The sequence below is a fragment of the Musa acuminata genome, chromosome BXJ2-8 (genome assembly GCF_036884655.1).
Source record: "Musa acuminata AAA Group cultivar baxijiao chromosome BXJ2-8, Cavendish_Baxijiao_AAA, whole genome shotgun sequence".
Classification (NCBI taxonomy): domain Eukaryota; kingdom Viridiplantae; phylum Streptophyta; class Magnoliopsida; order Zingiberales; family Musaceae; genus Musa; species Musa acuminata.
The window spans coordinates 47,726,894-47,749,299 of NC_088345.1; the positions used below are offsets into that span (position 1 = coordinate 47,726,894).

General features: G+C 40.7%; 5 protein-coding genes across 6 annotated transcripts; 1 reads left to right on the top strand and 4 right to left on the bottom strand.

Moving 5' to 3' along the window:
* Window positions 1-356: 356 nt before the first annotated feature.
* On the bottom strand, window positions 357-1,502 carry LOC135619820 (uncharacterized). Its single transcript, XM_065122187.1, has one exon. It carries the CDS (start codon window positions 1,167-1,169, stop codon window positions 399-401), a length of 771 nt encoding a protein of 256 aa, XP_064978259.1. The 5' UTR covers window positions 1,170-1,502; the 3' UTR covers window positions 357-398.
* A 187-nt stretch (window positions 1,503-1,689) lies between these two features.
* On the bottom strand, window positions 1,690-3,544 carry LOC135586728 (uncharacterized). Its single transcript, XM_065122188.1, has 4 exons — window positions 3,398-3,544; window positions 3,241-3,318; window positions 2,518-2,576; window positions 1,690-2,313 (listed from the first exon to the last, which is right to left on the bottom strand). Exons 1-4 carry the CDS (start codon window positions 3,483-3,485, stop codon window positions 2,041-2,043), a joined length of 498 nt encoding a protein of 165 aa, XP_064978260.1. The 5' UTR covers window positions 3,486-3,544; the 3' UTR covers window positions 1,690-2,040.
* A 909-nt stretch (window positions 3,545-4,453) lies between these two features.
* On the bottom strand, window positions 4,454-8,173 carry LOC135619821 (amino acid transporter AVT6A-like). The gene is made up of 5 exons (XM_065122189.1): window positions 7,173-8,173; window positions 6,451-6,603; window positions 6,121-6,324; window positions 5,426-5,891; window positions 4,454-4,877 (listed from the first exon to the last, which is right to left on the bottom strand). Exons 1-5 carry the CDS (start codon window positions 7,597-7,599, stop codon window positions 4,736-4,738), a joined length of 1,392 nt encoding a protein of 463 aa, XP_064978261.1. The 5' UTR covers window positions 7,600-8,173; the 3' UTR covers window positions 4,454-4,735.
* A 1,658-nt stretch (window positions 8,174-9,831) lies between these two features.
* LOC135619822 (transcription factor bHLH49-like) lies at window positions 9,832-18,819 on the bottom strand. 2 transcript variants are annotated; one of them, XM_065122190.1, is made up of 9 exons: window positions 18,697-18,819; window positions 17,731-17,928; window positions 12,251-13,799; window positions 11,960-12,169; window positions 11,779-11,844; window positions 11,623-11,691; window positions 11,466-11,537; window positions 11,230-11,382; window positions 9,832-10,398 (listed from the first exon to the last, which is right to left on the bottom strand). In XM_065122190.1, the coding sequence occupies exons 3-9, from the start codon at window positions 12,836-12,838 to the stop codon at window positions 10,312-10,314; spliced, it is 1,245 nt and encodes a 414-aa protein (XP_064978262.1). In that variant the 5' UTR covers window positions 12,839-13,799; window positions 17,731-17,928; window positions 18,697-18,819; the 3' UTR covers window positions 9,832-10,311. The 2 variants fall into 2 exon arrangements, with proteins under 2 accessions (XP_064978262.1, XP_064978263.1); XM_065122191.1 differs by lacking the exon at window positions 18,697-18,819 and adding an exon at window positions 18,463-18,599.
* Window positions 18,820-20,965: 2,146 nt separating this feature from the next.
* LOC103996357 (uncharacterized) lies at window positions 20,966-22,396 on the top strand. The gene has a single exon (XM_009417267.3). The coding sequence runs from the start codon at window positions 20,999-21,001 to the stop codon at window positions 22,145-22,147; it is 1,149 nt and encodes a 382-aa protein (XP_009415542.2). The 5' UTR covers window positions 20,966-20,998; the 3' UTR covers window positions 22,148-22,396.
* Window positions 22,397-22,406: the final 10 nt, after the last annotated feature.

Below are 22,406 nucleotides of genomic sequence, written 5' to 3' on the forward strand. Positions count from 1 at the left end.
ACGACGAAACGGGGCCAATGTTGCGCGTGCAAGCTTGGGAATCGTGAAACCAAGCGACGTTGCCGGTGTTCCTTCTAGAAGCCACCGGGATGAGCTTGGGACGTGCACGGCACGTGGCGTGTGTGTGCTACTGTTGTCAAGTGAGAGATGTTATGGGATTGGATTCGGATCCAAAAAGACGATCCGTATGATCCGAATCCAGCAGTTTAAACCAGTTTTACGAACAGTGATGATGCATACCCGATCCGATATGATTAATGGATCTAAGTCCAGATAGTGTCAGGAATTAAATCCAATATATAATAAATGAAATCAATTATTCAGTGGACCCCATTCACAATATAACGAATCTAAAGGCAAAATGATGATTCTTAGATCAATATGGTCGAGGCCGGCCTTTAGAAAGCGAAGACGGCAGCCACAGCGGCGGAGAGAGCGGCGAAGGCAGCACCAGCTGCGATAGGCGCCCCTGCTCCGCTAGGCGACGTCGTGGGGCTCAGCGCGTCTTCCTCCTCCGGTGCAGGCGCAGCAGCCAAGGATGGCTCCGGAGGGCTGCCGGAGATCGGACCCTCAGCTGGGATATCGTCGTCGCTGTCGTCGTCCAAGTCGGCGTCGGGGGTCGGCGCCGCGGCAGGGGAGTTCGAGGGCGATGTGGCGGCCTCCGGAGAGAGAGCCTTCGCTGGGGCGTGGGCGGAGGCGGGGGATGTGGCCGGGGAATGGGCGGCGGCGGGGGCGGTGGCGGGAACGGTGGCCGGGGCGGTGGAGGTGGAGGTGGAAGGGGCGGTGGCGGAGGCGGGGGATTTCGCCGGAGACTGGGCCGATTCCGGTTGCTCGGGCTTGGAGCTGGGCCCAGGAGCGGGTGCCTCGGCGGCTGCGGCGAGGCCGGCCGCAGCCAGGAAGAGGACGACCAACACGGTGGCGCGATACATTTTCCGGCGAAATCGAGGGACTAGGAGGAGGAAGAGGAAAATTAAGGATTGGTGAATGGGGTGATGGGAAGGAAGGAGGAGAGGAGCGCTCGATTTATAGGGCTGGAAGGGGAAAACGTTCGAATCTGGGGAGGAGGAAGAGGGCCGAGGTCGGCGGCGGAGCCAGCTACGCGTCCGCTGATGCGAACGGCGCCGCGGGTGAAGCGGCGGGTGAAGCGGAGCGCAGGGAGGGGCCCGCATCGCTTCAGAACGAATGGCGATGCGGGAAGGGAAACGAAGAGGAATCGTTGATCAGACGGTCGAAATTGTGCCGATCTACGTCATTCAAGCTCAATCTAACGGTGCTCATGATGGGGACTCAAATAGGTCGAGCCGAAACATGAAGAGAATTGGGCCGTTATTGAGCCCACGTCATGCCGACCGCGAAGCATATAATAAGTCTTTTTATTTTTCTTTTTCCAATATTTCTTTCCAAAAAAAATAGTTTTACACTGAAATTAATCTAATGAATCCAATAATAAATAAATAATATTTTGCACTGATGAAATAGATTTAGTTAAATTATGAGTTATGACCACCTGCAAATGATCTCAAAGAACAGTCATAATATGTGAATGAGATTAGAGGGACTCCTGTTCAATCATCTCAAGTTTATATTTCCAAATATTACTGAGAAATATTTTCTAGGAAAAATTAGTATATGAATCAAGATGAGATAATGAGCTTCTCTTTTTGTCTCTGGAATGCAGAAAAGGTAAAATCTGGCTTCTCCTGATGAAAAATGTCAATCTGCAGCTCTCTTCATATCTATGAAACATGCTGTCTGCTCAAAAGGATCAGTAGCACTTGGAGAAGTAAATGTGAAAGGTATATTATACTGCAAGATTGAAGTTGAAGATCTGGTACAAGCCTCAAGCTCATCTTATGGCCAAAATGTCCAACTCCAATGGTGATTTGAGATAACCACTCAGAGAAGGGCTGAAGAGGCTTGGAGGCATTACTGAAGATTACTATATCCAAACACCTATTGTTCTCTAACAGATATCCAAGAAGAAAAGGCTCGAGTTAGTAGTAGAAGAGTTCGTCTCCTGTCCAAATTTTGCTGATCTGTCTAGCGTTTGACATGGGGATCTTTCAAAGGCATGCTGTTGTTGATCGGAGGCCGGCGGCGGCCCGTTGTGTGGTAGTCCTTGTGCAGCATGTTGAACATTTCAGTGACTGCATCTGCTGGTTTTTTGGCTCCAATTCTCTGGAATGGATCATGAGATCCATGGTAGAATGGTTCAGTTGCTTTTGGCTTCAGTGTTTCAGCTGAATTCCCTTTTGTGCTCTTCTTGATGGTGGTTGTTGGTCTTGTCCTCAGTGCACTATTGCTTCTGGAGGTCTGAATCAGAAAACAAGTAGGCAATCAATATGAGCATTTACAATACTTCAAACATGTAGATTCTTGATGATGGTTTCATGTAGACCTAAAAACATTGTGTTAAAGGTCTTGTATGTCAACTAACTTCAACGGTATGTGTGTGTGAGAGAGAGAGAGAGAGTGAGAGAGAGAGAGAAAGAGAGAGAGAGAGAGAGAGAGAGGGACCTTGTCATTCAGTTTTGTTGTTGAGCCCAATGACTTCTTTGGGGTGATATTTGGCAGTCCTGCATCAAGAAATCCAGGAACTTTCAATGAAATAAGAAATCTTTTGTGATCAGTGCAATTAATTGCCATATAATCAAATTATATTCTTGCTACAGGATTGAGTAACCAGTCAACTTGAGTGTGGTAATTATTATTTTTTTTCTTAGGCAAAAGGAGTGTATCTGTTACACTGATTCCATAATAAAAGATAGATAAAGGTAGAAAGATGTGGAGAAAGTATGTGCCAACACTCAAATTATTTGATATACTGAAACAATGCTCTCAATAAATTAAATGTTCTCTATGCAATCCCAGATTCCAAACCTTTTCAGATGAATGAGAGAAAAGACATCTTTGGTGGACACAAAGATAGATAATAATTTAACCATTTCATACAGGCACAAACTCATAAGATTGAGTGCATTGAGAAAGTGAGGAGGAATAAAAGGACTGCCATAGTCACACTTCAGAGTCTTCCCCTTCCCTCCATAAGCAGAGTTTCCTGCAGAAGTTTCTGCACCTGTTCCAACTGTGCTCATTACTTGCAAGCCTTCTGCACTCATCTTCCTTCCCCTTGGCCACTTGCTCCTGGCTATCCTCACTGCCATGGTGCATCTAAGTTCCTGTGGAACAAACCTTGCTCAAGAGACTCATGCTAACTCTGGGTAGAAAGTTTGAACTTACTGTGAGCAGCTGTGATCTCAAGTCCAAACTTTTTGGCACCCTTTGCATCATCATCATTCTTCTCAATCATCCCAACCACTAGAAAAGAGCATCTCAATAAGCAAATATGATTCCAATCAATCATGGCAAGTCAAAGATAAGGGAAGAGATGACCTACCTCTGTGGGCAGTAGCAAGGGAGTCACCAAGAGAAACCAAGTAGATCACAAGCACAAGGGAAAGGAATCTGAACCTTGTGCACCACATGACCAGAGAGAGTAGAGGAGAAGAGGTTACACAAAGAGGGATGTAAGTTTTTTATGGTGATGGAAGGAGAGTATCCAAAGCAGTAAAACAAAGGCAGGATTCCCCAACACACACTCAGCTTTCAAAGATCTGACTCTGCTCAGTAGTCCTTTTTTAACTACTCCCTAGCACTATAATACATCTTTCTCCCAGTTGGTGCTTTGGGTAACTCAAAAACATGAGCTTGAATCTGATTCTTTGCAGTGTTGGACTTTAGTCTCCTGCTGTTCATATTTTTTTTTTGCAAGATTGCTCTGAGCACAACTTAGCTTAATTATTCTTGCACTTCCATGGGAATATTTCCATCATCATGCAAGGCAAAGCTTAATTGGTTTACATCAAACCAAGCAACACAACATTCTCTTCTTTTTTGTTAATCCAAAGCCTAGAGTTCAATCTTCTTGAAACCTTGTTTTCTGCCTATAGACAGAAGAAGGAGCTTGAGGACAGTAAGGATCAGAGCCACAAGTTACTGTACTTTAGAGCTTACTGAACAGAAAAAAGATGGCTACAACTAGCCACCAACCTTGCTCTCTCAAGGCCAAAGTGTTCAAAGCAGAAGCAGAAGACTTCTACTGAACTGAAACATCAGAAATTGCAGCAAGGTTTCTTGGAGGAAAATGCATATCTGTTGTATCATTATTGATTGCTATGCTGTCAATGCTTACTGATGAATCAAAAGGGTATTGCAAAAGTTAGTGAAAGCATATCGGTTAGGCTCAGCCGACAATTTACTGCAACAGGGAATTGGGGTTAAGGCTCAGCATATGAATACAGGGGCAGAATTGGACTTGGTTATAACTAGAACGTTTGAATGATCAACAAGCAAACAAAGCTTTTGATAAGAGCTAAATGGGATGTTTCAACTAAATTGCCATGACAAATAGGTTTCAGAGGTGAACTCTGCAAATGAATCAAATAACTGAATCTAAAACACAACATCCAAGTCCAGTTTCATATTTATTACAAACATTTGCAGGGCACAGGGTCCTGTTCATGCTGAAGGAAGCATAGAACTTCCTTCAGGCAATTGTTCATATATTACATACAGCACATGATTCAACCTAGATGTTGAGTTCTGTCTACTACTGATAGAAAACAAATTTACACAAGATTGCAGCATTGCAGTCGTTGCTTCAGAACAATTTTAATCATCCCACATATACAAGAACCGCCAATACCACCATCGCTCTTATGGAAACAAGAAGATCTCAGGACTGTGGGGAGGCTTTGCTCTCATTAAAGAGAGCATATGCATCGCTGTATATAGCAATGACATTCGACAGTACTGCAAGGCTGATCATGAAGATGGCCACGATCTTATCCCACTTTGTTGCGATGCCATGAGGGTCCCTGAAATAGGAGAAGCAAAGATAAGAAAACTTAAAGAGTTCAGGAGGTAGTAAATATTATGAAGGCACAAGAGTTAAGAAAGCATAAAATGAATCATGCTCTGTTGAATATCTAATAGGATCAAGTGCAAACTTGTTATTGTATACCTCATGCATGCAAACTGTATTTAGGATCCACATCAACTTTATGTCTGGAGCCACATGCCTACTCGATGCACACAATTATTATGAAAGACTAAGGCATAAGGAAATGTCAAATTACCCTTAAGAAAAATCTTCCCAGACTTGCTTATCAGCTCACCTCTCATTAGCAAAAACTTGTTTATCTAACAGTACGATATTAACTAATTATATAGAAGTTCATCAATTTCCCATGACTTCTTTTAGATGCCAAGAGGCCATGCCCATGTGTGATTGAAGCTGTCTTCAAGACCCGCAACTCAATATAAACCAGCAAAAGATATACATTTCAAGAAACAACAATCATACTAGAACACGACAATGCCACCAGCCAAAGAGATGTTGCCACTATGAATTGCTAGGACTCACCTGAGAGTAATGGCAGCAGGAAAAATGAACCCAATACAAACTGCGGCAGTTGCACCGGTAAATTGAAAGGCATCCCATATGCTGGGAATAAAATTTGCAGCCAAGAAAACAACTGACAGAAGCACCGCCGTAATTATAGCAAATCTCTGGTTGTCAGAAGACAAAGGCCTGGCTGATGGAAAAAGTAGGCCATCCACATTGAGACGGAGGGCATGGAAGATCATAGGGAACACAAGCATGAGGTGCACAGCATAGCTAACTCTGACCGCATCATTGAGGACAGAGCTGTATGGAATACCGAGATTGGAGTCAAAGTTGGCCAGCACGTCATCAAGTGTGGCTTCACCAAAGAGTAGAAAACCAAAGAAGCTCGTGGTTAAGTAGACTGTGGAACAAAGTGCTAGTGATGTCCGCACCACGGGCTTTATCTGGGAAGGATCCTCAAGTTCGTTTTCTATAGGGTGAACTGCAGTATAAGAGAGAAAACATTTCTTAGTCTATACAAGAATACAATTCTTTAATGAGCAAAAGGAACCAGTAACCTTTTAAGTAGGAAACATAGTCCTGATAAATGATAATATCATGTAGATAGGAAAGAAATAGTTAATGCTGAGCATGGGATAGCTACAGTTTCACATGACAGATAATAAAAGACCTTTCTTGAACAGTTTTAGATGAAATTTCAGTGTCCATACCATTGTAATGGCAGATATAAGCAGTCACAATAACTGGGACAACTGTGAAGAAGTTCCAGACAGATGCCAAATCCGGGATATTTGGAAACAACTTGGGCATTGCAATGCTTCCAGCCAACAATTTCACAATAGCAATTCCTGCTGTAATTATGACAAATACAACTGCAAGGGCAACTGATAAGGCAGATGTGAACCTCAGCGAATCTGCCAGAAGAGAGATAGTACAGTCAGCTTCATTCTGAATATAAAAAAAATTAAAAAAGCAGAAATGCAAAAGGAAATGACAATTTGACTTTCTGAGAAATCTCCTTGATTAGTATAAGAGCTAACCCACACGCTTGAAGCATGCCAAAGGAGCAAACACTGCCAGCATAGAAACCAGAAGAATGAAAAACCGGCCAGTCCACCAGTGTTGTCCAAACCATCCTTCCAACACACCAAAGTGGTGGTTGCCACCAGAAGATGTTCCAGAAAGCACATCACCTTGCAACATAATCACATTTGAGATTCAAGCTTACAGGGCAAACAACAAATGGATGAAGCAAGTTATGCAAACACATATTAGAGCAAATTATCTGAAAGCATTTGAAGTGAATGAAACCGTAACAGAAACCGGTACCTACAAACTTCAATGATTTGTTCAGCTATGTTTTTCAAGACAATGGCATCGAGGAAAAGAGGGTTGCCAAGGAAAATTCAAGACATGAAGCCTTTGACATAGCTCTCATACTTGATGAGACCTAAAGAAAAAGCGAGCATTCTTATACAAAATTCTGTGTATACACTGGCAAAACCATTTCACTCTTTACCTCGGTATATGAAAGTAAATCAATTAACTTAAACTACGATATCTGTAACAGCTACCGCCCACGAAAACACAAAATAACATTAAAGGTGGCCAAGAATTGAAGGTCTTGAGATCTAGCTTCTTCTAGAGCTTATCAAAACTGGTCTTATGACAGGTAATTGGATACTGAAACTTAATCAAGAAGCCTGCCAATACCAATATGTTGAACAATACACTAAGAGAATCTATATGGCAGATAGCATACCGATAATAATCATGTATACAATCAACACGCCGACATTGTTCACGATAATACATAACTGAGTCAGCACCTTGCCGGTCCTTCCAAATGCATCTCCCATAACTCCTCCATATGAAACTGTTTTTCCAGCTCGGCTGAACCTGGTCAACATGTCGATCGATGCCTCCGTGAAGAAAGCAAAGAATATGATAAGGAGGATCCCAGGAACCAGCCCCAGGACTTTCATGGTGGCAGGCAGGGACATAATCCCGGCTCCAACTATGGTAGTAGACAGGTTAAAGACAGCCCCAGCAAAGGAAGCTCCATTGAACTCATCGGACTCCCCAGTTTCCTCCTGCTTGCTTGGTAACAGGGGAGCCTCCTCTTCGAGGATCCTTTTGCCCCTCCGCTGCCCGTCGTTACCAACGGGAGAAAAGTTCCCAATAGTCATTGTTATCGCAATATCAGATTTTTTATGAGTCGAGATCAAATGCTTCGGAAAGTTTTATTCTGGCGATGGAACGGTTTCAATCGAAGAGCCGAAAAAGATCATTTTTTTAGAACGAAAACAACAACCCGACGGGTTTCCAGCAGCTGCGATTTTGTGCTGGAACGATTGACAACCTACACAAGACCGCAATTCACGCTGCGATCTATGGAGCAGTTATCACCAGAAGAAATTGTACAGAAAGGATAGAACCTAACAAATCCCAGAACCTCGCAGCCCAAAGCCAAGAAGCAAAATAAGAGTTTTCGTATCTCCTTCCCAGTCTACAGAGGGACCTCAGGTGGATGTTTCGTAATTGCTCGACTCCGATTTGACTAAGAAACGGGGAGAAAACACTGAGGAAGCGAAAAGATGAGATTTTCACAGCTCGGAGACCGGGACTGTCGTGAAATCGTGCTGTCTCAAAGAAGAGCTCCCGTGATCCGTGGATTTCCCGTCGCTCTAAGGCCGTCGGAGAGGAAAAGGAGGCAGCTTTCTCTCCTCCCGTCGTAGGAACCCGTCGAGGGGAAGAGAATTCAGCGATGGATCTTTCTTTTTTCACCCGTGATTCTTCTATTTATTGTAGGAATGCAGTTTTAATGAATTGACATTTAAACCCTTACTTTAATGGCATGTTTTCTTCTATTTATGTAACGATTTACGACCCACGGGAAGGCTAATATCGTCATTCCACGTCCCAATATGGCAAGATGAGTTCGAGTTGGCTGGACATGAACACCAAAAAGTCATTGAAAATTCCTTCTCTCACATGCATATGACGCACCCACTCACTACCTTGATGACGTAGATGGCTCGTCAGATGGGCCCATGCACGACCCCGCGGTATTCCTACGGGTAGATTAGGCGGGTAAACGTAAACGAGTATTAGAAGTGCTCCACCAGGGCAATTTATATGGGCAAGAGTAATTTCGAGAATTACTTTTCTCACATGCACAGTTTATACCCATATTTCTACCTTGAAGAGGTAGATTGCTCGTCAGATGGGCCCACGTACAACCCTGCAGTGTCCCTTCACGAAGTCCAGGGGGGTAACGGACAAACGGGTACGGGTAGTGTTGCTCTAGAGGAATTTATATGGACAAGAGTAATTGCAGCAAAAAAGCCTTTCACCAATAAAATGAATTTTTTAGACTTTTATTACGTTAAATATAAGAAGATCAAATAAATGTGAAATATGATGATGTAATTTTATTATAATAAAACTATAAAATCATAAAAATAAAAGGAACAAAAAAAAAAATCTAATTTTATCACTTTCTATTTTCTATTTTAGAAAAAAGAGTTCTAATTAGTTTACTTTGAATCTCATGAGATTGAATTAGAGAAATAGTCATAGTCTCCCACACAGAAACATTACTTTTCCAATCATTAGATTAGATTTTATACATGCATATGATTTTTACTGATAATATTTTTTATCTATACGCTAATTCGATAAAAAAAAAATACTTAATCTCGAATTATTAGTAATTATATATTTTTTATCAATTGCAGAAAACACACAAAATTATAATACTACTTTCCACTACAAATTAAAATTCTAACTTGGATATTACAATTTTATTGTTATTATTACTATTATATATTGAAAAATCTCTAAAAAAAATTGATGGACATCAATAAATCACATAAGTATGACAATAAAGAAGGATAAAAATAATCAAAAAATCAAATTCATATTACCTTATAATCTCTCTTAACTCTGGATCTCACACCTCAAACTTAAAACTCATATTAAATATAATAATAATTTGTCTCATGTGATTTTACTATTTTGAAATGGATCCAAAAAAGATACTATTAAAATAATTCAACCTCTATGAGATTAAATTTGGATTGTAACTTATATAAATAATAATTTATTTATGTAAAATAATAATAATTTGAGAGGCTAATTAATTACATTTAATACTTTCAAATTTGAGAGGCTAATTAATTACTTTCAAAGTTGTTAATTAAAATATAAAAATCTTAAGATAATTTTTAAAAATATAAAAAATTAAAGATAACTAATTACAAAGAATAATCTATCTTCTTCCTCTTTTTATATGTCTCTTTTTAACTTCTTCCGCTCATCATCGTGCTATAGACCCCCTTTTGTATGAACTTGCCTTTGGTGTCAAAAAGATAACTTCTAAAAACCACAAAGATTAGCTTCTACAGACAACCGATCACTAAAGTCATTTAGAACATGGATGCATAATGCAAAGATTTTAAGGTCTGCTTACAGTTCCCATCTCCCACCATTAATTTCAAGAACAAGAAAGTGAAGACTCACTTCAAGGCCGATGTCACAGACCTTCAAATGAACTCTCTTCTGCTCCATTTCTCTGCCAATGCAAGCTTCCAATTTCCCCATGATTTAATTATCTCTGTGCAGTCTGATTTGAGACCCTTCAATGACACTTGCTATGGGTTCAAATCTGCCAGCAAGGAATCCATCTTCTGCTCCAAGTGTTGATCGTGGTCAATCTTGTAGCTTCCAAGCATCTGAACTCTGCCATGTTCTTAGAACAGCATCAGATTCCAACATCTCCAACACAGTTGTCAAGGCTCAGCTTTACAGGGATTCTGTGCCCATTTTGGGGCAACATGAGGACATGCAGTGCAAACATCAACTATATTTATATAGCTTCATGGTTATGATGGGATGCATCATTGAGTTCTTGGCTGCTGAGAGTTGCTGCTGAAAGCAGCCATTTGCATGACATTTTGTAGCTGTTCATCCCATGCATTGGGCATCTGCAAACAGAAGCAGAGAGATGAGTCCTGCTAGGTAATGCTGGAGCAAACAAGTATCATTCATACTGGACTATGGGAATGACCAGTTCTATTCGTCACTGGTCGATGCGACTTCTTCTGTTGACATCAGAAAGCATATTTAGCTACTTATCATTTTCGACGGAATCAGCAACTCAGAAAACTTTCCACGGTATTTGATTTGATCATGTTCTACCAGTTTCTAATGAATAAAAATGTCATGGATCCATTTTTACTGTGCAGGAGCAAGAAAAGCTAGTATGTGATGTCCAAAACCTGATAGATCATAGAACATCAGGAAAACTCTCCTAGATAAAATCCAAGAAATTTTATTGAAATGCATATCAATCAATTTATCTTTCTAAATGTATACATGTATACATCTTAACACTAACAGGGATCAGAGCAGCATGAAGTTGAGCAAGTCACAGTAAAATAGCTGAATTAAATGGTATTATTACAAGATTAAGCCGATGCAGCTTGAGATGCCATGATCTGCCGTCTTATAAGGTTAGGAAATTATAACCACATTAAGCAAGGTTTGTCACAGATTACGTTTCCAAGTGAATGCTAAGCAGTTTCACACAATTACTGGGAATTCATGCTAGAAATTATTATTTCTTACCAATGTTTGTATGAGAATATTTTTTTTAGAGAGAGAGAGAGAGAGAGTTCTCAAAGAATCATTAGCTATCTCAGCCTAATGGAAACTAAAATGGACAGCCATCTGAATTGTCCATTGTTTCTGATTTAATATAACCAAACATATTCAAGGAATGATAAGCAAGAATTATCTGAAGACAACACACTCACCGAGTTCACTGCTCTTCTGAATGCATTTGGATGGTTTAGATTGCCAGATATTTCAGCTTGCACCAGTCCTTGTTGAGATACATGCATTTGAGGATGAACCGCATCAGGCGAGAAACCAATCGCGGATGAAGTCCCGCCATGAGACTGAAGAAACTGTGTCACAGAAACAAGAACATGAGTGCAGATGACTAAACATGCATGTTGATGTGATTCTGATTAGTTCTTGTGTTACATACATCCTTTGAGAGAAGTGATTCTATGTTGAAGTCCAGCCTTGGATTCACAGCTGCAAGCTTCATCGACAGGAACTGTTGCATGGAGGAACACACACAAACAAACAAGCTATCAATTGTCTGATGAAATTAAGAGTTTACATCACCATGGAAATCATACCTCAACCTGCTGCTGCAGTGATTGAACATAGTTGATGATCTCATCAAGCATTACTGCCTTTCCTGTGACCTAAGCCAAACATTATAATGCAGTAAGAATCTTTTACAGGGTTCAGAAACCTCAACTCTTGAGAGAGAGTCAGGTTGAGAGACCTACTTTGCTGCAACCAGGAACAAGTTCCTGAAGGAGCTTCATCCTCTGGCTAATCTTCTCCCTTCTCACCTGAAAATAAACATTCAATCCGTGTGCAGTGAGTCAGGGCATTTCTCGTGCTGAAAGATCAAACGAGTGTGTTCATCCCAAGACATGCATCCTTCAATGGTGTCAAGAACCTTACTCTCTCTGCAAGACTGTGGCTGTTCGTTGCCTGGCCGCGCCGAGCTCGAACATGGATGTAGTCTTCCTTTGGTGCTTCTGAGGCATCCTTGTCATGCTTCCCGTTAGGCTTAGCAGTGGAGCTGCTCTGCTCAGCCTTGTGATCAGTGTCCACACTCTCCGTCTTGGCTTCAGCAGCCATTTGTGGGTCTCCTTGCTCCGCTTCTAACTCCTGTAATCAGTTGCAGGCAAAACAAAGAAAGGTAAGATCAAGGAACAGATGAAAACTCGATGGAAATTGGATGACAAGTACCTCGCTGGATCTTCTTCTTTTCTTAGCAGCAAGGTCTTTGGAGGAAGAATCTGCATTCTCATGCCCACCCCCAACCCCACTGGGAACAGTAGCTTCGCCAGGCTCAACATCATGCAACGAGGCATCTTTTGCCATGTTGATATCGATGTTGTGAATCTGAGCACCGGCCAAATGAGATGCGCCAAAAGGAGCCGCCATGCTGCCCAAGCTTGCGGCACTGAAGCAAGAGAACCTCGCAGCTCGCTTGATGAAAGCCGAATCAGCCGGGAAGTGCGACAGGGTTGGGGTGAGGATCGGAGGGCCACTCGGGAGGAAGGTTCCTCCTCGGGACGATGAATCTGAAGGAGTCCAGCCGTCGTCGAACCTTGAAGTCGCAGGAACTGGTTTGGCAATGGCAGGCATATCACTCTCACACAGCTTCCAGAGGCTGGGATTGAAGGAGTCCTCCATGGAACCTCTCTGGTCACCGGGAACGATGCCTACCGATGGGTTCCGGAATTGCCAACCAGAAGAAAACCCAGCATTGCTGTAAGTCAAATGGTGCTCATTCTTCTCCGAGCTGCATTCATCCCTTTCGTTCATGTCCATTTCACCGCTCCTCCCCGCAACACCTGGATCGATCAAGCTCAGAACACCAGACCTCGATTCATCGAGGCAGTCGAAGGAGACGAACAATTAGGACAAGATCATGTGTTCGATCAAAGAAGGTGGTGGATTAATGGGTGACAGTGGTGAGAGCAAAGACCCCAAGACACAAAAAGGAATTGAACAAAGGACACAGACACACAGCTGTAAGCAGGGTTGAAAAGACAAAAGGCAGGCGCAGAGAATCCCCTCCCCTCCTCTCCCCTCTCCTCTCCTCTCCTCTCCTCTCCTCAGAGGAAAATTAAGAAAAGGTGCATTGGGTGAAGAGAGATCACTGTAGCAGAGCCAACCCAGCGCACACTAACCACCACACCTCTCCTTGAGTCAGTGCAAGGTAAAAATCCAGCTCAAGATTCCTTTCGACTCCTCTCACCCTCCCTGTCCACCACCATAACCAATTGAAAAGATTTTGTTCTTGCTGTCATCAACTGGTCAAGAACAACTCTCCGGAGGCTGATGCTGTCATGTCTCAGGCACTTAATAAACAGTGAACAGGAAAGAGAGAAAGTGATGGAGGGGAATTGATGGACAAAAGAGAACTTATTTGCATTGTTTATTGCAACTCTGACATACTCTGCATTCTTTTTTGCCATTTCAACTCTGCGGAGCTTTGTTTCTTAACTTGACATGCCACAATCTTTCAGCTTGCCAACCATTACAGTGTTATCATATTAGGATCTTCTCAATGATTTGGGTTACAATAATAACAGGTGTAATGGTTCTTTTTCTCTGGACACAGCGAGATGCCACCACCATCACCAACAATTCCATGGTTTCAAGATCTGTTCGAGACAAGGCTCACTCACAGCTCCACTTCCATGACTTCCTCAGTCTTCAGCTTGATCTCTCCTCCGCAGCTGGAACCAAGAGGTGGTGAATCAAATCCACATTGTGCTCGCAATACCTGGTCAAAATATGCAGGATTAATCAAGATGATAAGATTGCATAAATATATGACAAAGAAATTGGATCTGTCACTGGCCACTATGGATTGTTTAAGAGCTACATAACAGTGTTGGGTGGTGCACAGTGCATAAACTATGAGTGATAGATAAAGATGATGAATGATAAGACATAGGACTTCGTGGGAAGAAGTCTTAAATTGGCATAAAATAAATAAAGTCGGTTGTTTTATGGTCAAAGATTCGACAGATATAAGAAAAATACTTATCATGAGAACATATTATTATTCAACAGTGAGATCTTAGAGGATATTGTGATGAAGACATAAGAACAGTTATTTAGTGTTTACACAATGTACAAATAGGGGTTTGTTTTCAATGGTACAATTAAATTTCATCAAGCATGGAATGCAATATTGTTTGCAACAATAATTTATCAAACTGTGGGATGCTATGTGTAAGTGCCAATCCTAAAATATTTATGGACATGGCCATAAATTTTGATTGCTCAAAAATCAACTATTACTAATTTCAAACAACTGCTAATATTTAATTGATTTAGAGGTTAGGAATTGCTATCATGTTTGATGTTGATATTTCTTGTTGTCTTGAACACTCAACAAGCATATCAATCACACGAGAAATAGAGAAAGAAACATCAATACACCTCATACCTACAGAATATCCATCCATTCTAGCTTCTCAAAGTTAAGCCATTTAGGTAGGTTTTGCAAGATCATCTCAATGAGCTCTAGGAATAGATTCTTCTGTGACATAATTTGATCCTACCACCGCATGTGAGGCTCTGATCCCTAGCATATTATAATCAAATTCATCGTGATTATATATCGCATTTCGGGAACCGAGCTTGCTTAGAGCCACCAATAAATTAATCAAATTTTCCTTATACTCTTCTTCATCATTGATATAAACACTACAATAGATATCAAAAAACACTAATTGATTACATGGGTCCAAACAAGAAGGCTTCTTCGGCTTTTGATTTCACCTAGCATTTTTACTCCTCAAATGTAATGGTCTGTCAATGGAAAAAAGATGACTGACTCAAAGCATAAAGCCAATGGAGCTCAACCTTACTCACGTAGAGAAAAGGGCAGTAGATTCCTTAGATGCCTCACTGGGGATTAGAGTATGTGAGACTTTGTCATCACCCAATGGGCATCTCCCATGTGTCCCAATCCTTTTATATGATTTGGGGCCCTACATGTCAAAAGCTTGGGAAGGTTGTGTGTAGGCTACATATTTAATGTGGCCAACCCCCCCAGCATGACTGTAAAAGAAGAGACTAGTGTGCATGGGATTAGTTGGCATGGCACTCCTTTTGGGAAAAGCTCAAACAAAGGAGCAAACATGGACAGGGTGGGGATTCCAGATCTGTCAGGGTTTGGTCCACCCTAAGCTTTCCACCAAGGACCCCACCATAGATATAGGAACAATTTGTGATACCCCATTTCATCAATTCATTCCCCAGTCCAAGTACATTGCAAAAAGTCTCACCTTGCATGAATGATTAATGTTATGCAATCTTATTTCTATAAAGAGAGATTATTTTGGTGTCTTGAATCCTAATTATTTAGAGGCATGTGATTATCGAGAAGTTGACATCACTTGTGAATCATTCCTTATAAATTTTTTTTTCTAACCCTAAGCATAAATTATATAGCACACACTACTAGTTAGTTTAATCATAGGATTAAAATAGTCATACCCAAGTCCAAGTCCAAGCCATGACATAATGTTTGAGGTTTCAATACCCATTCCTTATATGATAATGCCATTAGTGACTAAATAATTATATTACTTCAACAATCAACCACAAGGACTCCATAACATGAACCCAAATGTTATAAATGGAATTAAGAATGCTCATAATTTACACATAATGGATCAGCTCAAGAATTAAATGCAGAAGGAACAAGAAAAAGAGAAACAGGAATGTGAAAGAAAAACTCAATTAGGCACATCAAACTTCACATAAGAGAAAGTGCTCGTCACTATGGGCAAAAATGAAAATAGATGCACAAGATGTTAAGCAAGGTTTCGAACCCTCGATCTACAGATGCACATGTTAAACAAGATTTCGAACCCTCGATCTAGAGATGCACAAGATGTTAAACAAGGTTTCGAACCCTCGATCTAGAGATGCACAAGATGTTAAGCAAGGATTCAAACCCTTGATCTAAAAGAATGAGACCTGAATATACATCATCAAACTAACTGGTTGATTGTTCCTATAATGTGTTGAATGAGAGAAGATGTGGTTGGGATTGGGTGATAAATGCATTTCCTCCAATGAACACAACATCATGATGCCATGGGATTCAGCAGGTGCTCCCTTCCCTTACAAACATCTCTTGTAACATTTACCTCAGGACCATTTCTAGACCTCATCCTATTCCCACAAAGGTTTTGTTACCTTCTCTAACATGATATGATCCCATCTACCTTGTATTGGACCTACCCTATTCCCCTTGATCTACAAGAACCCTTATAATTGTAGTTCCTTCTTTCCTGGTAAGGTTGAAAGAGACTTTTAAAGCCATTACCAAGAGTACCATGAATGCACCCACTATCTATGTGAAAGTCCCTTCACAGATATCTGTTACTAGGAGGGAAAAAAGGATAAGGTTGTAAAGTTATGATAAAAGAATTAACATTGAGAAGGGCCGGACAGAGAATTAGAAGTCCAGATATAATGACCAATAGAAAATGGAGTTAATGAACATGCCATTAATTTATCATGGTGAAGAAAGAAAGCATGGGTAAGATAGTGGCAGTACATCTCAACTGCATTTGAAGACCTAACAATGCCATGTGACAACTATTTAAAATCTAAGAGTTTGGTTGTAAGAGTAGGTGGATAGAGTGACAACAATAGTGATGATCTTTTGGGGTCATCAGTATCCTCTCTATTGCAATATGAATCCATTTCAAGATCCCTCAATGTATTTGACTTCAATAATGGAAAGAAGTAAAGACAGATCTTGACTCAAAATATTTTTGCCAGAAACTGGATTTTACTAGTAATTTTGAGCGGTTCTCTCTCAAGTTTTTGATACAGAAGGACAAGAAAGTATTAGAGCTATCTTAGACTCCATTTCATGGATCGCCTCTTTCAGGCATTTCCTTAGATAGAAAACTGCCTTGAAGAAAGTAAATAACAAAACCTAATCAATGTACATTTTGCACACCTACATCCAATAGGAAACATGCTATGGGTAGGGTGGTTAGAAAAATAAAGGTTCTTTGGTGATAATCTATGAACCATATCAAAATAATATAGAAATGGTTACAAACAATATGAAAAAGAAATTATATTATATCTTGTAGCTAACCTTGACCTTGAGCCTTTGAGAAATAATCCAACCTACTTGAATTATATCCATGCAACAACAGTTGTTGCATGCTTGATCTTCTCTCTCCTTACTCTTGTTTACATTTGTTCGATAGAGATGAGAACAAACAAACTAGTAGTCTAAAAGTAGAGTGAGGAAGGGGGGCCACCAACCATTTTATGTTACCCAGGATGATTCCCACCTATCAAAGAGTCATAACAATTAATTCTAGCTATCAAAAAGTCTGAATGTTTCTTTTTATTTTTCCAAGATGACTTGAATACAAGAAAGATATATGCATTATATTTTTGGAGAAAATAAGCTTGAGTCACATTAATTTCAGAGTTATGAGAAGATAAATAATTTCTCTCACCTAAATTTTGCATATGTTACAACTCCAAAAGTCTAATCTTCATCGAAGTCAAATTTAAGAAAGCATGTGTGTGATTGTGAAGGAGACATTTGAGAAAATATTTTTACAAGGATAACACACCTAGTACCTTGTAACTTCCTTTCTATATTTATCAAGATCACATTACCTTTAATGCTATTAAACAATTTCCATCCAATAAATCACCTTATCAATGGATAGGCAGACGTGTTTAAAGGATCCTTTGCTTCTTAAACCACACCATTTCCTTTACGATTGTCAGTCATACTGGATGAGTGTTGTAGCACAAATCAACCTGATGGAATTTCATGGCCACGAAACTGAGAATCCTTATCATAGGATGCTTCTTTTACCAAATGCTTTTGCTTTCAACAATACATATACCTGCCAAAGGAAAGAGCAAGTGAGTCCTTCATAAGCACACAGAAAGAGACACAGTAGTACTCAACAAAGGATGATAGCAATAAAAAGGCCAGTAGAAGAGTCAAACAACAAGTTAAACTTTGTACAAGGAGTTAAACAACAAGCACCACAGTTAACTCTTCCACAATCAACTTGAAAAGATTAAGTTCCTTAACATATGTGGAATCACGATTAAAAGATTTAGTTCACTACTCAAGCAAGAGACACAGATTTAAGATCAAGAAAAGAAAAAAAGGATCATGCTGAGACTTCGATGAATGTTCAAACAAATCAGCTTCCCCTTCATTGGTTCAAACTAAGATGATCAGTCCCGATATGGTAGCGACCGAAGGTCGAACTGAGGGAGCTTCAGGACCAACAAATAGAAAGCCTGTGAATCCAAAGAATATCCCCTGGTAGCAATTCGAACAAATTTGATGGATAAAGCACAAGGAAACCCATCATTCCATCACCAAATCACGACATATCAAGCATAAAAATTTTCTAATCGTCTACCATTAATCGACAAAGTTAACGCTCAATACAAAGTCGTCGAATCCGTTCCAAGTACACCACGAACTTCTCTTTCCTTATCAACTCCCCTCACAAAATCACATTTTTGGCCCCGAAATCGTCGTGTGAATCAGCAATGACTACAAGGACCATTAAATTGAAGACAATCAAGATTACCCTAAGTCAAAATCGCAACGAGATGAAACCAAACAGAAAAAATTATGGATGATATCCCACCGAGCAGTTCGACTGGGGCACCGAACTCCGCTGGAAACGGCGAGAGGGATGATGAGGTGAAACCCTACCCTCCTTTTGCCGCCGGAAGGAGGGAGAAACAACGGAGATTGACATATTTCTTTCTTGAATTACTAGAAAAATAAATAAATAATAAACAATATATATATATATATATATAATCGTACTTAATCAGATTACATTTGAAATTAAAATAAGCTACATTTGATCACAAAACCTATTAAAAATTTATTTTTAATAATTAATTTGTTATAAAATCTTAAAAATAGAAAAAAAAAAAGAAGATATTAATTAATTTAGAACTATGCCTTGGAAGTTTAAGTTGGTTTGGTGGAAACTAATTAAGCTATACTTGAAATTTAATTAAGTTATACTCGATTACAATATCGACTTAAAAAATCTAAAATTGTAATAATTAATTATTGTAAAACTATCAAAAAATATAAAAAAGTACTAATCGTCTTATTTGTTATAAGAAAGTATGCATTAGTTTAGTAGAACTTGATCAAGTTACACTCGATCACAATATTGATTCAAAAATTCTAAATTTTGATAAAATATTATAAAGCTAAAAAGCATTAATTATCTTAAAATTATACTTAATTAGTTTGGTAGAAGTTTAGATTGCTTTAGTGAAAATTGATTAAGTTACGCTCGATAAAAATCTTTAATTTTGATCATTAATTATAATAAAATAAAAACAAATACTAATCTGACTTACTATAATGCCCTAATGGTTCTGTGGATGTTTAGATTAGTTGAGTAGAAGGTGATCAAGTCACACACCTCCAAATTGAATTAAGTTATATTTGATCATAAAATCGATTCAAGAAATCCTAATTATTATAATTAATTAGAATATTTAAAATAATAATAATACTAATCATCTAAGAATCATGCCTTAGTTCTTATGTGAAACTTTGTGTTGATTAAGTGGAGGTTAACTCAATTATCCTGAAATTAAAACAAGTCACACAATCAATATAAAAAAATCATCAATTTCAATTATTTTTTTATCATTTATAATAAAAAAAAAGATGCCCCTAAATATAAACCAAGTGCTACACCTACAAAGTGATAATAGAATCTTTACGACTCAAAAGGACAACCACAGGTTCAAAACAAACATTTATAGTCCACATAAAAGATAGTAAATGTGTATATCATATGAATGAAGTTATTGTGCATGCTAGGTTTGATTGATTCAATAGTGTTTCATTAATAATCCCTACATAAAAAAGGTAGTTGTTAGCTACATTAGAATGTGAATGGTTGTATTATCAATAAATATTCTCATTGAGAAAAATAAAATTTGCATCATTTCTCAAAGATGTGGATCTATTATTTTACTTGTTTTAATCACTTGTAATTCCTATGTCATATTGGTATTAAATAAATAGATTCATAGCTTTTTAATTTTGGAAAAACAGGACTGATTTCAGTATAAAATAAAATCATCTTTAGTGGCAAGAAAACAAGACAAAAAACAAAAAAAACAAAAACAAAAGAGAGAGAACAAAAGGATCTGTTTGAATGTTGGCATCAAATCTGTCCAAAAGTCACCATCCCACCTCTTCTTTTTTCTTTTTTCTGTCTTTTCTCTTGCTTAAATTCTTCTCCATTTATTTTACTTGCTCTCATTTCCACCACATCTCCTCCCATTGCTAACCCACAATTAAAAGAAAAAGAAATTAAAATATTGAATCATATAACTATTTTAATGCACGTTGCACTCACCAAAAGATTCCCTGCCACCGTCCGGCTTGGATCGGCTGTAACTCGCCAAACAGCTGCTTTCCACGTGGCCAGTGAAAGTTTCCCAAGTGGAAATGAGCTGTCTTAGCACTGAAGTCTCGAATACACGTGTGACGGCTCCCCTCCGCACCGTCGGCTGTGACTTCCCAGAACAGCTTACGCGTGTCACGTCGTCCTCTCTCCACCGACGTGTATTGTCCAATATGTAGTTGCCACGTTGCAAGACACTTCAGAAGTTTGCCTAGTGTCGGACAGCAGATCCGTATCGTATCAACTCATCAGGGATCGGCTGCACTCTCCCGAACAGCTTCTGAACCCGTTCTTCCCACACGACAATCTAAAGGCAAGAGTAGAAGTCATGATCCAATGATGCAATGCCACGTGCAACAAGGGTTACGAGAGTTGCTTCGAAACGAACAGCTGATCCGGACCCACATGTCAATCACGTGCTTCGCGCGTGCGGACCTTCCTCTTCACCTCAAAATAGATGCTTTGCGTCCCCCTCGAGATCTGGAAGACGGGGCCAGCTATGGCGAACGCCTCCGACCTCTTCCTCGTCGACCGCGTGCCCCATCGCCCCGCCCCTCCGCCGATCCCCCGCCCCACCGCAGCCTCCATCGTCTCGCACGCCTTCCCAGACCCCCTCGATTTCTCCGGCTTTCGGTTTTTCGAGGAGACCTCGGAGGGGATCGCCTCCTCCGGTGACTATGCCTCGCGACTGGGGTTGGGATTCGAGAAGGATGACGACGGGGGGCATGTCGACCGCGAGGCGGACTGGGCCGCGGACGACTTCTTTGTCGGCCGGAGGATGAGCTCCCCGTCCGCGTCGATCGAGTTCTCCAGGGCTCGCCCCGTCGATTCGGACGGCCTGCGCGTCGTCGGCTACGAATCAGACTCCGACTCCGACGAGCAGCAGATCGTGGCGATCGGCGCGGATCTTGACGATGGCGAAGGACGGGATCAGGCCGTGTCCGACGACCTGGGTCTTCCCCTTCGCTGGGACTGCCTCCGGTTCGGCGAGAACAGGAGGGATCCGAACGAGGATTTCGAATGGGAGGAGGTCGACGGCCGCATCGAGGAAAGGGATGCGATCAGTGTCACGATCGTCGGCGATGAGGAGAGATCTGAGGAGATTAGAGACCTCGATCACAACGAAGACGGGGGTGGAGATGTCGAATGGGAGTTTCTCTTGGCCGTCAATAACTCGGGTAGAAACCCGATGGACCCCGAGGACGTCGGGGTATACTTCGTCGACGAACAAGAGGGCTTGGGCGATGCTTCCGACTATGAGGCGTACGAGGTCTTGTTCGGGCAATTCGTCGAGCACGATAGCAACTTCAAGGGAAGCCCGCCTGCAGCCAAATCGGTGATAGAAAGCCTTCCGTCGGTTCTCCTCACGGAGGAGGATGTTGCCAAGGCGAACGCGCTGTGCGCGGTTTGCAAAGACGGGATCTTGGTGGGGGAAAGAGTCAAGCAGCTGCCTTGCTGCCACCTCTACCATGAGGACTGCATCTTGCCGTGGCTGGGGATCCGGAACACCTGCCCCGTCTGTCGGTTCGAGCTGCCGACCGACGATCCCGAGTACGAGAAGTGGAAGGCAAGGAGGGCAGGTGGCGTCGTCTCCGACGACGATGACTCGCAGCTCAGGGTTGATTTTGAAGTGTTACCTGAAGCTTAATGCCGGTAAACCAAGCAATTTCTACGTCTCTTCAATTACATAGCTTTCAGTTCTGATATGTTGTACTGAGGTAACCACAATTCATTGTTCTTTTCTTGGACATTGTTGTTAGTGGTAATCAAACCTTTTTCTACCTTTTTTTTTCCTCCATAAGAGATGTTTCAAGATATGTTATTGTACACCAATACCGATATGAATTGTTGTGGCTTGTAAGATAATTTTTGATTGATGCATAAAAAAGGTTTCTTCCGGATTGGAT